General features: G+C 31.4%; 2 protein-coding genes across 2 annotated transcripts in view; one reads left to right on the plus strand and one right to left on the minus strand.

Moving 5' to 3' along the window:
* The window catches only part of LOC127279521 (uncharacterized), a 39,723-nt gene that overhangs the window by 12,628 nt on the left and 11,195 nt on the right, over positions 1-15,900 (minus strand). Inside the window, exons 3-4 of the mRNA XM_051301920.1 lie at positions 6,554-6,696; positions 1,416-1,679 (exon numbers count right to left, since the gene is read on the minus strand). Coding sequence (XP_051157877.1) covers positions 1,416-1,679; positions 6,554-6,696 — 407 coding nt within the window. The remainder of the gene's footprint in view (positions 1-1,415; positions 1,680-6,553; positions 6,697-15,900) is intronic.
* LOC127279350 (uncharacterized) lies at positions 13,359-14,859 on the plus strand. The gene is made up of 2 exons (XM_051301654.1): positions 13,359-13,830; positions 14,094-14,859. The coding sequence occupies exons 1-2, from the start codon at positions 13,371-13,373 to the stop codon at positions 14,186-14,188; spliced, it is 555 nt and encodes a 184-aa protein (XP_051157611.1). The 5' UTR covers positions 13,359-13,370; the 3' UTR covers positions 14,189-14,859.

Consider the following 15,900-nt stretch of genomic DNA (forward strand, 5'->3'; position numbering starts at 1 on the left):
GGATGATATTAAAAAACATGCTGCTAGATTGGCTTTATTGCTGGAGAATCTTAATTGGGAAGGATTAAATGACCAGGAAAAGGAAAGTCTTTTGGAAATTTTTGATGAATATCCAGAACAATTTTATCTCCCAGGAGATGTATTCGGTTCAACTAATGTTTTAAAGCATAAAATAACTACTACTAGTGATAAACCGATCTATGTCAAGCAGTATAGATATCCTCCTATTCACAAGGAAGAAATAACTAAACAAATAAATGAGTTGTTGGCAGCTAAGATTTTAGTGCCTTCTATTGCTCCCTATAACTCAGCTCTTTGGATTGTGCCCAAAAAATCAGATCCCCAGGGTAATAAGCGCTGGAGGATGGTTATAGATTATAGAAAATTGAATGAGATAACTGTGGGAGATGTTTATCCGTTGCCTAGTATTATTGACATAATTGACCAGTGTGGAGGTGCTAAATATTTCTCAGTATTAGATTTGGCCCTAGGATTTCATCAAATTCCCCTTGATCCTGAAAGCGGCCCGAAAACTGCTTTTAGCACTCCATTTGGTCACTATCAGTATACAAGAATGCCTTTTGGATTGAAAACTGCTTTAAGTACATTTCAGAGACTGATGGATCTTGTGTTATCTGGTTTACAGGGTATTGAGATGTTCATCTATATGGATGATATTGTCATCTATGCATCCAGTCTTTAAGAACATGCTCAAAAATTAAGAAAATTATTGGGTAGATTAAAGGTTGCCGGTCTTACTTTGCAGCCTGGGAAATGTTTCTTTCTTCAAAAAGAAATAACGTATTTGGGACATTTAATAACTGAAGACGGGGTAAAACCGGATCCAAAGAAATTGGAGGCCGTCAAACGATTCCCCATACCTAAAACAAAAAAGAATATTAAGCAGTTTTTAGGTCTTACTGGTTACTATCGAAGGTTTATCAAGGATTATGCTAATATAGCAAAACCTCTAACTGCACAATTAAAAATAGAGGTTGATTTTGATTGGACTCCCTTGCATCAAAAATCTTTTGAAATTTTAAGAGATTTAATTTGTGAATCTCCAATCCTCCAATACCCAGATTTTTCCAAACCATTCATTCTGACGACTGATGCTTCTCATTATGCTATTGGTGGAATCCTTAGTCAAGGAAAAATTGGACGGGATCTCCCGATAGCGTATGCTTCTAGAGTTTTACACCAGGCGGAGATAAACTATTCCACTATCCAAAAAGAACTCCTGGCAATTGTTGATATGGTTAAACATTTTCGACCATATTTATATGGTAAAAAATTTACATTAGTAACAGATCATAGGCCGTTGGTTTGGTTAAATGGATTGAAAGATCCTATTTCTAAATTGGCAAGATGGCGAATCAAACTGAGCGAGTACGATTACGAAATTGTTTATAAACCTGGTAAAATTAACTGTAATGCTGATGCTCTTTCGAGGAATCCGGTGAGAAATTCGGACAGTGAACTGGAGACTGTAAATGTAATTGATATCTGTTCTTTGATTGATCGTGCTTTTGGACTCTGTGATATAAAGAGTGTTCCGGGCTCTGATGACCTTTCTGTTCCTGGTCCACAGGCTCCCGTTTCACGGACTGAAAAATTAGCTTTTGTTTTTAACCTCGAGGAAACAGAGCTGATAAAGGATGTGAATACGGTCCTTGAACCTGGAAAAATTTTTAACGGTCCTTCAACTATCGAAAACGTATCCATGATTGGTGCCTGTTCTATTGATGCATCCATGATTGGTACCTGTTCTGTTAAAATTGCCCTTGGCCAAGGTTGTGATAGTTATGCCCGTTATTGTTGTAAGGCGATCAATCCTGTAAACGAAATTGATAGTTTGCTCGGAACGGTATTTCAAGTCATTAGTTCTTGCTTGATTTACAGCAGAGACAAATTGTCAATGGGAAAATGTCATATAGTTCACTTTATGTCCGAGGATTGCAAATTTGAGTCTGATATTGATAGAGAATTGATTGAAAATAATTTGTTAAAACCGGATTCATTTAAGAAAGAAGATTTAAAGGTCGGAAACGTAATCGTCATGCCTCAGGGAAATCGCTATGTTTTTCATGTTGTAGTAAAAGAAAAATTTAATGGCAAATCTTATTTAAATAAATTGTCTAGTGCTATTTTGGCCTTGAAAAATGCAATGCAACCTTTGAATGTAGCCTTTGCCAGGGTTTCCAAAGTAGGGAATGGTTTTGAGGATGTTTCCTGGTTTTCTAAGGAGAAAATGTTGTGTCAAATATTTTCCGATACTGAAATTAAAATCATGATTTGTTCTGGAGAAATCAAAACTCCAGATCCTGATAAACAGAAATTGATTATCAAGGAATATCATGAATCTACAATTGGAGGTCACAAAGGAGTTTCAAAAACCTACAACCGAATTAGATTAATTTACTATTGGCCCAATATGAAATCTGAAATCCAAAGTTATATTAAATCCTGTAAAAATTGTCAAAGAAATAAGGTTATAAATTTACGAACTAAACAACCAATGATAATCACTGATGCCCCCAAGGAACCTTTTGAAAAAATTCAAATTGATATTGTTGGTCCTTTGCCAATGTCACTTTTGGGTAATCGGTATATTCTAACCATTCAATGTGTATTTTCAAAATACGCAGATGCGATTCCTTTGAAAAATATAATAATAAATATAATATAGTTCAATACCTCAGACAATTTGGAAATGCGCAAACTTGGGACGAACATCTAAGATTTGCAATATTTTCGTATAATACAGCAGTTCATGAATCAACAGGATTTGCTCCTTACACATTAGTTTTCGGAAAGGAGGCGGTGATTCCTTCAAATTTTCCACAACAATTGCCTGATAAAACATATTTGCAGTATTTGCAGGAATTGTTTCATAAACTTGACAATGTTCAAAAATTGGCCCAGGAATATTTGAAAAAATCTAAAAGAAATAAAATCGGACAAGTGCGAGTTACACTCGCACTGAAATCGAGGGTTCCGTACTCAAAGCGAACTTATTTGGTATAAAAACAAATGTTTAAAAAATATGTGTTGTATGACAACTAATATAAGTGATACAAAAAGGAACAATTTTCTTGAATTTTACAAAATTGTTCATTTTTGTATCACTTATATTAGTTGTCATACAACACATATTTTTTAAACATTTGTTTTTATACCAAATAAGTTCGCTTCGAGTACGGAACCCTCGATTTCAGTGCGAGTGTAACTTGCACTTGTCCGATTTTATTTTTTAAAAAATATTTTACTAAAAAAATATAAGAAACATAATTTTATTTCAACTCGCAATATTTTTATTGTATTTACATTTTAAAAATATATTGAATATTAAATTTTATCTTTCTAAGTCAAAAAGAGATAAAACTTAAGATATTGATATAAGGCTAGTAGCTGCTTGTCAAGGAAAAATCGAAAGTTATCTAAACCCTACCGAAAGAGTGGTACTGGAATGGTACTGAATTGGACTTGGCTTGAGTTCCACTTCAGTACCACTACCTGATAACCCATAAGAAGACATTTTTAAAGTACTTTAACAATAGTTTTAAAGGTATATAAGATCAACAAACCGTCTCTCATGATATACGTGTAAAACAGCAAAAAAAAGCATAATAGTTTGTAGAAAATTTCTGTTAAGTTTGGAAATTATATTGCAATCCCTTCTTGAACAATAGATCCCTAGGTCCTTTGTTGGAGGATTAAAATTTTAACCCGAGTTTTATTGCTTAAAAAATTTGTAATTTTAATAACTCAACTTTAAAAAATATATATTCAGATTCGTTAATATTTCCAGATTATGAATATCTAAAATTTATCATAAAATAATTACATTTAAAAAAGTTATAATTGATCTCGTATACCTTAAGTTTGATAAAAAAATGGACATCATTTTTGAATGTAGCTGACAAAGGAAATATCATATGCATAATAATGTATGAAAATAATATAAATCCATGAAAAACAAATATAATATTGAAATAAATATAAAGTTTTAGTTTAAACATATTGAAAAAGCTAGTCGCTTTTCACTTTTATGAGGGTATTAACGGTAACTCGACCCTTTTCGCAGGTAAATTTCCCAGTTCCATTTCAGTACCAAAATGCACCAAATTAGTACTGAGTTGGTACTGAGATCTCAGTTCCAATTTCCCAGTACCAATCCAGTACCACCCTTCCGGTAGGGAAAAATAAAATTTGTTTATTAATTCCAGAAAAATCAACTCCAATCATCCTCGCTATATTTTTTTTCTAATCTACACGTAAAAATACGTCAAAATATATAAATTTGAATCACTGTAGAAAAACTTTTTTCGTTTTTTGCGGAAAAATACATTTTTTTCTGAAATTTATCATTTTTCTTCAAAAATTTGATAAAAATTGATCATCAACTCCAATCGCGCTTACATTTTTTCCCTGTATTTTTCACGCAAAAATTGAGTTTTACAGCAAGTATGAACAGTCTGGATTGAATATTGTGTGCGCTAGGGTAGAATAAATCATTTTTTTCTAAATTTTTGATTTTTCCTTGACAACGCTATGTAAATTAATCCGAATCAAGTTCGCTATAATTTTCCTGTAATTTTCACGTAAAAATACGTAAGTGTGTCAAATTTGAGCTCTTTATGTCAAAAGATGTGGCCGCTAGGGGGGGGGGTACATACTCATTTTTAGGTATTTTTCGTAAAAATTCATGGTTTTTCCTTGACAACGCTATGATAATCAACTCCAATCATGCTCGCTATATTTTTTTTGTAATCTACACGTAAAAATACGTTAAAATATATAAATTTAATTTCCTTTAAATAAAATTTTGTTCGTTTTTGGTGGAAAAATACATTTTTTTCCTAAAATTGTCATTTTTTCTTGAAAAACTTGATAAAAAGTTAATCATCAACTCTAATCGTGACCGCTTTTTTTCCCCTGTATTTTTCCCGTAAAAATACATTTGTATACTAAATATGATCTGTCTGAGTTGTGTGCGCTAGGGAGAATAAATTATTTTTTTCGAAATTTTTGATTTTTCCTTGACAACGCTAGGGGGGGGGGGGGTACATAGTCATTTTTAGGCATTTTTCGTAAAAATTCATGGTTTTTCCTTGACAACGCTATGTTAATCAATTCCAATCAAGTTCGCTATAATTTTCCTGTAATCTACACGCGAAAATACATATGTGTACTAATTTTCAGCTCTCCAGATAAATTTATGTGGCCGCTAGGGGGGGGGGTACACGATTTCAAAAAAACCGATATTAATAGGGTTCCGAACCGAGTACGGAACCCTAAAAATAAACATTATTATGATAAACATGTTCATCCTGTAAATTATAAAATTGGTGATATGGTTAATTTAAAAATAAATATTAGAAATGATAAAAAATTTGACCCATTTTTTGAAGGTCCTTACGAAATTCTTGAGCTAATTGGTGAATCTAATGCTAAAATAAAAAAAGTTAATACAAATCAAACGAAAATCGTTCATAAAGATCAATTACAGTTAAAACGAATTGATTAAATTTGAGGAAGAACCGATTTTCTTTGTGTTGGTAGCGCCAACGGTCGTCGGCGGTACTATAGTGTCGAAGTTTTGGCGCCGCTTATAAAAACACGTTCGTCGCAACTATTGCATTTCATGGGTTGAGAACCACTGATTTCCTTGAATTGTATACAAACAACATGTGACTTTGTTGTATCGAGTCTGTTTTGATTTTTGGTTTTTCCTTATAATTTGAATAATAATGTACGCTGCAAATGATTATTGGGACCGTTGTTGTCCTCACAGACAGATTTCTAAGGAAGAATGGACTTTAGAAGAATTTAATAAAATCCGACTTCCGATTGTAAGTAGGAAGTTAGGTTATCTTGTCGATTAAATTGTCTTTTTGGTTGGTTGTTTTTGTTGAAAATGTACATAAAAAAGTAAAATATTATTTTTTTATGAGAAAATAATAATAATAATAATAAGTAAAATAAAAAAAAATAGGTCTTGAATATTGTCCGTCATTACTCTTTACTTTTCTTTGGGTCGCATTACAGACGTGCCCTTTTTTTTAGGCTACCCTCGAATTATTTAAAGGAGATGGAACTCCATACGTTTGCCTGTCAGCAAACGTATGGATGAGAAATGACGTTGAGGGGACGGTTTGGAGGTGCATTAATTGCGTTGGTGAAGGGTGGCTTCCTCCTGGCGGTGTGGGAGAGGTGCTTTGTGCATTTCCTCATTTCAAATCAAAATTTGAGGACTGAAAGGGGTTGTCCGGGGTGCGGTAATGTTGAGGTTTTTACCGTACATTTTCCTAGCGCATGTTGGAAATGTCTATATGGGCATTTGGCGCATTGCGCATCTGCACTCATGACACGGCCCTAAAAGTTATTCAGATTATTGACTCGGAGACTCTTCCATATCTCCGATGCTATTATTGTTTGCCTGGATTACGACCTGGGCCGCGGGACTTCTTTTATTGCCAAATTGACCTGCCGCCGGTAGAACAGGTGGGTGCTGGGCTGGCTCCTCTTCAACAGGGTCAACCGGAAGTACCTGCACCGGAAGTTGAACCGGAAGTGGCTGACAATGTTGATGTCGATATTCTCGACGAAGCTTTACGCCAAATTCTTCCGATCGAGATCGAAGAAGAAGAAAATCCATTTATTTTCCATAATGGACCCGTCGACTTCGATTTTCTTTAAAAAAAGAAAAAAAATAATTTTTTTTTGCTTGTTTTTTTTTATTATTTTTATTTTTAAATTTAATTTTTTTTGTTTGTTTAAAAATGTCCAAGTTAGCCCCGTGAGGGGAAGAGGTATACCCCCACTCTACCCTCCGGGCCATAAACACGGAGCTCGAGGAACGCATGCACCGCGGGGGGCCTGAGCAGCGTTCTCGGGCCTAATGACATTTTCTATTTATGGCCCCTAATGAGTTTTTCCTTAAAATTATAAAATTTTTTAATATTGACAATTTTTAATTTTTTTCAGCATATGCGTGACCTGGACAGTTATTGATTGGTGATTCTGATAGAAAAAAGTTTTCTCTATCAGAATCACCAATCAATAAAAAATCGATTTTTTCGGACAAAAGGTCCCTTTTAACTGTCCAGGTCACATATTCACATTCCTCATAATTTCACGATTACGAGCATGTGTTGTCCCAATTAAAAATGTTAATATTTAAAATGTTTATAATTTTTATTGAATTATGTTGCCTGAATTCCCCAGTATTGATCTAGTCATTACACAGAATAACTTTTTTAATAAAAATTAAATATTTTCAAATATCAACATTTTTACCCCTCATTTTTTTGCGATTCAGACATAATTTTTTTTTTAAATGTTGAAATTTAAAAAGTTTTAATTTTTTTTTAATCACAATTTTTCCTTCACAATTTTTCCAGGCTTAGGACTGGCAGATACACTGAAAGAAAATGTATATTAGATTTCAATTTTAACAATTTATTGAAATTTAATATATATTTTCGTTCAGTGTACTGGCATGTTTAAAAAATGTGTTTTTTTATTTTTTAAAAATAAAAAAAAATAAGTCATTTTTAAATTCATATACTTATTCATATATTTATAAATGCGCTTAAAAAGCACAATAATTGTTTTCTAATTCGTAGCTTTCAAAGCTGGTGTATTTATAATAAAATGCGCTTAAAAAGCACAATAATTGTTTTCTAATTCGTAGCTTTCAAAGCTGGTGTATTTATAATAAAATGCGCTTAAAAAGCACAATAAATGTTTTCTAATTCGTAGCTTTCAAAGCTGGTGTATTTATAATAAAATGCGCTTAAAAAGCACAGTTTTTCATACCTTTGTATGTTTGTTGTTTGCAGTTTGTTTCCATGAGATGTCTGTTTCTTTGGCAAAATTTCTGAAAAAGCTCACTGAAAGAATCAGTGATATAAAATACCATTAATTAAATTAATGAAGTTGATAATATCGGGAAACAGATTTCACGAATTCTAAACGATTTATTTTATTGTCATTAAACTCGTTAATTTTATTCAAAACATGATTATATTTTTTTTTTTAATAAAAGTTTTGAAATGTATAGGGGGTAAGGATGCTGTTGCATTTAAATTGGGTTTCAACTTGAACTTCCAACAAAACTTCAATCGTTTTGTAAATTGATGGATGCGTATGATAGAACGACTTATTAAAGTGTGAATGAAATGATTCACATGCATTAGTCGTTCTTGTTAAAGCAGCAGTTTTTTTGGCACAGATCTTAGGAGAAAAACGTGCTTCATCACGAATATAATTAGCAGTTAAATAATCCGCGAATTTTATCACCCTGTCATCTAAAGGAATACACGATAGCAAATCAAAAGCAAAGCAATGTTTTACTTCTTGCGGATCTAAAAACATTAAACCGAAGCAAACGCGTAACCATTCACCAATTACAGAATCATTATTTTTATAATCTACTACAAGCCCAAGCTCTTGAATTTTCCTGAACCACGATTGAGACAAATGGAAACGACACCCAATAATCGTGGAACTTGGCCAAACAGTTTTTATGGAATTATGAATTGCAACTTCAAAATCTACAACTACAGCGGATGGATTTAAATGAAAGCCTTTCTCCTCACAAAGCATGCAAAGTTTCTTGAAACAATCAATATAAGTTGTTTCGCGTTTATTTGGGAGTAAACAAAAAGCAAGAGGTAATGCCCATTAAAAAAGCCGTGCAAACACAGAAAATTAAAAGGCATTAAAATAAGCTGCAACGCTTATTATTTTAATCCAATTTTGCTTATTTTAATACTAAAATGGATTAAAATAAGCAAAATTGGATTAAAATAATAAGCGTTGCAGCTTATTTTAATGCCTTTTAATTTTCTGTGAAGTAAAAATTTGTTTATAAAAAGCAGTTGCATAATCGAATGATCCATCAAGGTAGATGGTTTCCGATTCTGCAAGAAATTTTAAATTGTTAATAGTTCCAAAAATTATTTATTTGATAAATTATCATTTAAAAGTACAAAATTTTTATTAAATTTACTTTTTACTGACATTTTATCAAGAGAAATGTGAGTTTCTAACAAATTCGAAGGAAGTGTAGGGAGCATTTTTCTACGTTCACGATATAAAACTTTTTTAATATTTCTAAAATCTTTAATGCTTAAATCTTTATGTTCGGGCATTATACAAGAATGAATTAATTTTGCCGGCTTTTCACAGGCATTATCTAATGCTTTACGTTTAACACCAGTTCTTAAGGATTGTTTTTGCAAATTTACATTATCTACAGGAGGATGATTGTGGATTAAGCAACTTTTATCAAGAAATATTGAACGCGGTACACTATTTGAAGAACATAAAAAGGATTTACAATTAATAAAAACACACCTCCGCCGAAGTCCACCACCAGCATAGAATTTATGAAAGCGAAATTTATAATTTTCAAAAATTAATAAGGGTTTACCTTGAATCGTCTCCGATTCGATCGCAGAGAAAGCACACGCAGGTTCCATCACTAGTTTAGAAGTCAACAATAGACTGACAGCTAAAAAAAATAAACAGCATATATGCTGTTATGACATTCAGTGCACATGCGCACTTGAACAGTTTCCTGATTGGTCAAAAATAGCGCGTTCATTTAAAACAATATAAAACCAAAATTTGATCAAAACCAGTCACATGTTTAGATATTTGAAAGTGTAATACATGCAACTATGTATTTTAGAATAAAATAACCAGTCCTAAGCCTGGAAAAAATGTGATTAAAAAAAAATTAAAACTTTTTAAATTTCAACATTTAAAAAAAAATTATGTCTGAATCGCAAAAAAATGAGGGGTAAAAATGATGATATTTGAAAAGATTTAATTTTTATTAAAAGAGTTATTCTGTGTAATGACTAGATCAATACTGGGGGATTCAGGCAACATAATTCAATAAAAATTATAAACATTTTAAATATTAACATTTTTAATTGGGACAACACATGCTCGTAATCGTGAAATTATGAGGAATGTGAATATGCTAAAAAAAATAAAAATTGTTAATATTAAAAAATTTTATAATTTTAAGGAAAAACTCATTAGGGGCCATAAATAGAAAATGTCATTAGGCCCGAGAACTGCGCTTTACATCTCTCAGCTACCTTAGCAGCTTATCGTATTATGCATTGGAAACATATTTGACGCAATCAATCCCTGCCTAGTGCTTGGTTACTGTACTGTGTCTTCTAAAACAGTTCAAGAAACTTTTAACACCCAGGCACTGAGATATTCCGATCGCGGCATTAACAAGAAGTCTTCCAATGTCATAATAAAAATACAAGTATTTTCTTGAATGATTTTTGTATTTTTCTGTAAATTTTGCAGAATTTTTCTCATATTCTCAGTTCCTGAACAAATTTAGGAATGATTCTTGAACAAAGTTTTTCCGTGTATAAAATGTCATTAGGCCCGAGAACGCTGCTCAGGCCCCCCGCGGTGCCTTGTTCACTCAAGGCACTAGTTCGGTCCCGGCCGGTAGAGTGGGGGTATAGTGCTTCCCCTCACGGGGCTAACTTGGACATCGCCCATTAGTACTGAGTTGGTACTGAGCCCTCAGTTCCAATTTTCCAGTACCAATCCAGTACCACCCTTCCGGCAGGGAAATAGTAAAATCGGAAAAAATACCAGTTATCCTGAGTTTGTGTACTTTCATTTGCCTCCAAGAAATTAAAAATTTATTCACATATAAAACGACAGGAAGTAAAATAGGAAGCGAGTATAAACATTTGCGTAGTACTGAAAATTACGGTCTGGGGCAGCACCTAACGGCTACAAAAAAATTTCTTATTTTAATTCCTGACGTCGTTTATCGTAATGAATTTTTAATTTCTTGCGCGTAAATAAAAGTACAACATTTCAGGATAACTGGTATTTTTTTCGATTTTTCCGTTTCTATCCGAGTTGAGAGAAAAATCATTTTTACATTAAATGCACCTACGAGGAGCCAAATTTTGAAAGACAACAACTGCTTGCCATTGCGGACCGCCGTTAAGCTAAAAATTAGATTTGTTCTTCTTGGAATATTATATTATTTTAAAATTTGATTGATTGAAAATTAAAAATCCGTTAAAACGTTTCTGAGGTAAGTACACAATATTTTGTGACATACACACACACATACATCTGGACATTTGCTCAGGACTTCATATATATTATTTCTAGATGAAAATGAGTCCATTCGAAACACGTCACGAATGCAAAGCTACCTCATGAGGAAGCAAAATTACTAATTCAAAAATATATAATAATATAAATATAATTTATTTTTATATTTGCAACTTTGTGCTCCCTGCATGCTGCTGCCATCTGATAGCGACTGGACGTAATCAATCTCCTACAGGTTGTCGCATTTCATATTATACTTTCCTATTTCCCGTTTTGCAAACGGGTTTTTTTTGCGTGAATTCGAACAATCTTTCGGATTTTAAAAATTTCGAGTAAATAAAAAAAGAAAAATATCAGCTTAATTTTTATGTTTTAATCACAATTTTTTAACAAAATTCTGCAAATTTTTTAGATATAAAGACAAAAAATTGCATATTTTCTGTTTCATGAATGTTTGATTTGTAACTTATTTTTTTCATTAATAATTTTTTTATTAAGGGGTCGTGCACATAATACGTCACACAATTTTTACCCTTTTTTGACCCCCCACCCCCATGTCATACTTGGTTCCATACATTAGCGCCATTTTTTCTATGGGTTGTCACAAATCTCTAGACCCCCCTCCCCCTGTTCGCGTGACGTATTATGTGCACGACCTCTAATAATTAAATAATTATAAATTAATTTAACATAAGCAATGTAGAAATGGACTCTTAAGAAGTTCATTTCTTAGTTACAAAATGTTTTTTCTAACAATTTTAGCTGATTTTTCAACTATACATTTTACTGTTCTTATTGAGAATCCTTCTCGTTGATCAGTATCAGACCATTGTTATATTCGATTTTTTCTCCTAAAATAAATGTTTATTATTTCTCATTTTCATAACCCTAAGTGTCGTTATTCGTGCACCCAAGTCGCTAATTCTAACAGCCCTATCGAAAATTCCGACATCGGAACATAGATTGTAGCCTACATCTGAAACGTTATCTAAATGCATATAGGAAACTATATCGGGAACCATATGGGATGCTATATCGGAAACTATACAGGAATCGATGTTGGAAATTGGGACAGGCAAAGATGTATTTTCCCATATAGTTTCCGATATGGTTTCTACCCAGTAGAAAATTCCGACCTCGTTTACGACGTCGTATTCTAAGTAGTTTGCGACGTAGTAAACGACGTAGAAAACGACATAGTAGCAAACTACGTCGTTTACTACGTCGTTTACGATGTTGCAAAAATTATTTTAATATTATTTATTTAGTAATTTAGTAAGTCCAATATCCAATATTAAAAATTTTAATAATAATTTAAAAAATCAATAATTTAAAAAAAATTTATTTTTATTATTTTTTAATAGTTATTATTATTATTTTATTTTTAATATTTAAATTAAAATAAAAAAATGGTCATCAAAATATTAGTGAAACCATTTCTTCCAAAAAAGAATTTGTCTCAAATCCAATAAAGGAGAGACATCGGGCAGAAAAAAATTTCGACAAGAAAAAAATTTTCGATCACTGCTTATATACCAATCTAATGGCACCTCAACTGCGAGAAACAGTTATGATGTTCGCCCTCCCTGTGGCGTTGAGCGAACTTAAGTCCAGAGCTGAGCCATCAGCGCAGCGCGGAAACATTTGAAAAATTTGATTTTATTAGATATTTTATTTTATTTTAAATATGACAAATAATTAACTTAATAAATAATTCATGTCATAAATAATTATTAATAACATAATGTCATACTTAATAATTCGTTAATTAATCATTTTTAACGAAAATTTGACAAAAAAAAAATTTGTTGGACAAAAAAAATATTACCATTAAAAAATAATTTTTTTGTTAAATTTTCGTAGTAAAACAATTGTTTATAATTTAAAAAAAAATATCACAATAAAATTGAATTATTTTTTAAAAATTTCAATTCAAAATAAACTAAAATTCAATTATTACCCGAGATTTTAATTCAAAATCAATTAAAATTCAATAATTATCCAAAATTTTCAATTTATAATTTAATTATTTACCAAGTTTTCAATTTGAAATAAAATTCAATTATTTTCGTGCTCCCGGTTTTTGGCCAATTTTTTGCTGGTTTAAGTCTTTTTTATGCATTATTTTATTATACGTTTTTTTTGGATTGCATTTTGCGATACAGTTCTCTCAACACATACCATTTTTTACACGGTATTTTGTATAGTTTTTTATATTTCTGAACGCTCTGAAATTTCCGCGCATCATGAGTGATTCAAATTTAAACTTGACTGATAAGTTTTGTGTTCGGTGTTCTAAAAAAGTTGTGGATGCTCTAGAAGTGTGTAAGATTTGTAATGCACCTTATCATTCGTCCTGTGCATCCAGAACTTCTTTATTGGAGAGTGGTGCATTCTCGCGATGTTGTGGTCCGCCACGTGCTAAATCTCCTGTCACGGTCACGCTAGATGTTCCCCCCACGACCTCTCAAGCAAATGCAGTTGTAACTGTTTCTGATATTGAAAGAATAATTAACAACGCTATGACCGGTTTAAATAAGAGACTCGATATTATGTCTGAATCTATTTCGGACATAAAAAGTGATATTGGAAACCTAACCTTAAATGTGCATGATATAGTCGATGACCTTGGTATTTTGCGCAATACAGTTGGTGACACTGTTCAGAGAGTCGACGATTTAACTGAGAGAATTACAAATATAGAAGGTAATTTGCAGGATCTAACTAATAATATTTCTACTAATGTAGATAATTTCTCTCAAATTAATAAATATGCTATCGAAATTGAGGAAAGAATTAAACGCAAATGCAATTTAATATTATTTGGACTTTTTGAATCTCGCGCCACTACAATTGACAAAGACGATATAAATGATGATAAAAAGAATGTCTTAAATTTTATTTCGACATTTTTTGATTCATCAACAATTACCGATATTAAAACTTATAGAATTGGAAATTTTAAACAGGATCACCAGAGACCGAGACCTTTGAAAATTGTGCTGTCAAATTACACTGTAGCAAAGTCACTACATCGGAAGTTCATGTCAGCAAAGAAGGCTGAACGAGACAATTTAATGAAAGGGATGTCATTACATCCAGACAAAACAAAATACCAGCTAGAAGAGGTAACATCACTGAAAAAACAACTGGATTTACGCATTTCTCAGGGAGAGAAAAATCTCTGCCTGACATTTCGACATGGAACACCGGCGATAACCAAACGCACACTGCCAGTGGTAGCAGACTTATCGACTACATCCACATCGCACGTTGTGAATTAGCTGCTGACGTCAGACTCGCAGATTTCGGTAGTGTTAGTTGTGACACTCATACACAGCCTTCTTTTCATCCGCCTATCCCCTCTACTGTTATACAAACTCCCTGTTATAATGATTCTGTTACTCATAGCAGACGTTCTATGAGAAACAATATCAGTATATATTATCAGAATGTGAGAGGGCTTAGAACAAAATTAGATGTTTTACGCCATAATCATAATGTAATGAGTATTGTAATGAGCTAGATTTTTTCGGTATATCATTAGATAGATTTATCCGTGATTTGCGTAAATTAATTTTTGAGTAAATGTGTGACTGCCAAGGCGATTTGTTTTTCTGCTTCTAATTTGATAATGTAAATTTATTAACTAGTGCTTTTGCACAAAAGGGCATTTTTCTTTTTTTTGTAAGCCCGTACATGGTAATTAAATAAATAAATAAATATTTTCTAAAATTTCTATTCAAAATTAATTATCCAAATTTTCAATCAAAAATGAACTTAAATCGACTTAAATTAAATTATTATCCAAAATTTCAATTAAAATTCAATTATTTCCCAAAATTTTCAATTCAAAATGAACTGAAATTCAATTATTTTCCAAATTTAAAATCAAATAAAATTTCATTATTCTCAAAAATTTGAATTCAAAATTAATTGAATTTTCAATAATTTGAATTTAAAAGCATCTAAAATTTCTAAAATTTTCCATCGAAATTTTTTTTTTTGAAATTTAATAATTTCAATTATAACTCTAAGGAAATTCAAATATTTTTAACTATTTTAATAATATTCTTTGAAAATTCAACTATGTGAAACCATTTTTCAATTAAAAATGATTTTCAAATTATTGTATTTTGTCCGCATTTTCTAATAAATTTTTAGTGAAATCATCTAAAATTTTAATTACAAAACACTTAAAGTTTCAATTAATTTCAAAAATCTCAATTTTAAATCTTTGAAAATTCAATTAAATTTAAAAAATGTTTTCCAAAAATTGTTTGATAAATTATTTTTAGTTCTGTAAAATTTAATAATTGTTTGAAAATTAACAATATCTTTTGAAATTTAATTATTTCTAAAAATTTCAACTTTAACCCTTCGCAAAGGATTATTATTAAAAAAAAATTTTTATTTAAAAATCTGTAAAATATTTTTGTTAAAATGAAAAACAAATCCACTTTTTTTGGAATATAAATCGACTAAAACGACTGTTTTGTGTCTTTAAGTTGATTCGAGGCCTGTGTTTTTATAATTAATATTTAATAGGTAATCGTTGGCCCCTGGTACCTTAAAAATAAATTTTTTTCAAATTACTATCTTGTACGAAATTTCCTGGCGCATCTTTTTTCTCATCATAAATTTTTTGTATTTGTATACAATTCTGAATCAATATACAATTTTTGAATTAATATACAACTTAAAAAAAAATTTCGTTGGTAAACGTTGTGTACTTCAGCTTCGTAAATTGAATTTTCGAATTTGGAATTTTAAAGA

Source organism: Leptopilina boulardi, unplaced genomic scaffold (genome assembly GCF_019393585.1).
Source record: "Leptopilina boulardi isolate dan_hultmark-lab unplaced genomic scaffold, ZJU_Lbou_2.1 LbouV2_216, whole genome shotgun sequence".
In the NCBI taxonomy this organism is placed as follows: Eukaryota; Metazoa; Arthropoda; class Insecta; order Hymenoptera; family Figitidae; genus Leptopilina; species Leptopilina boulardi.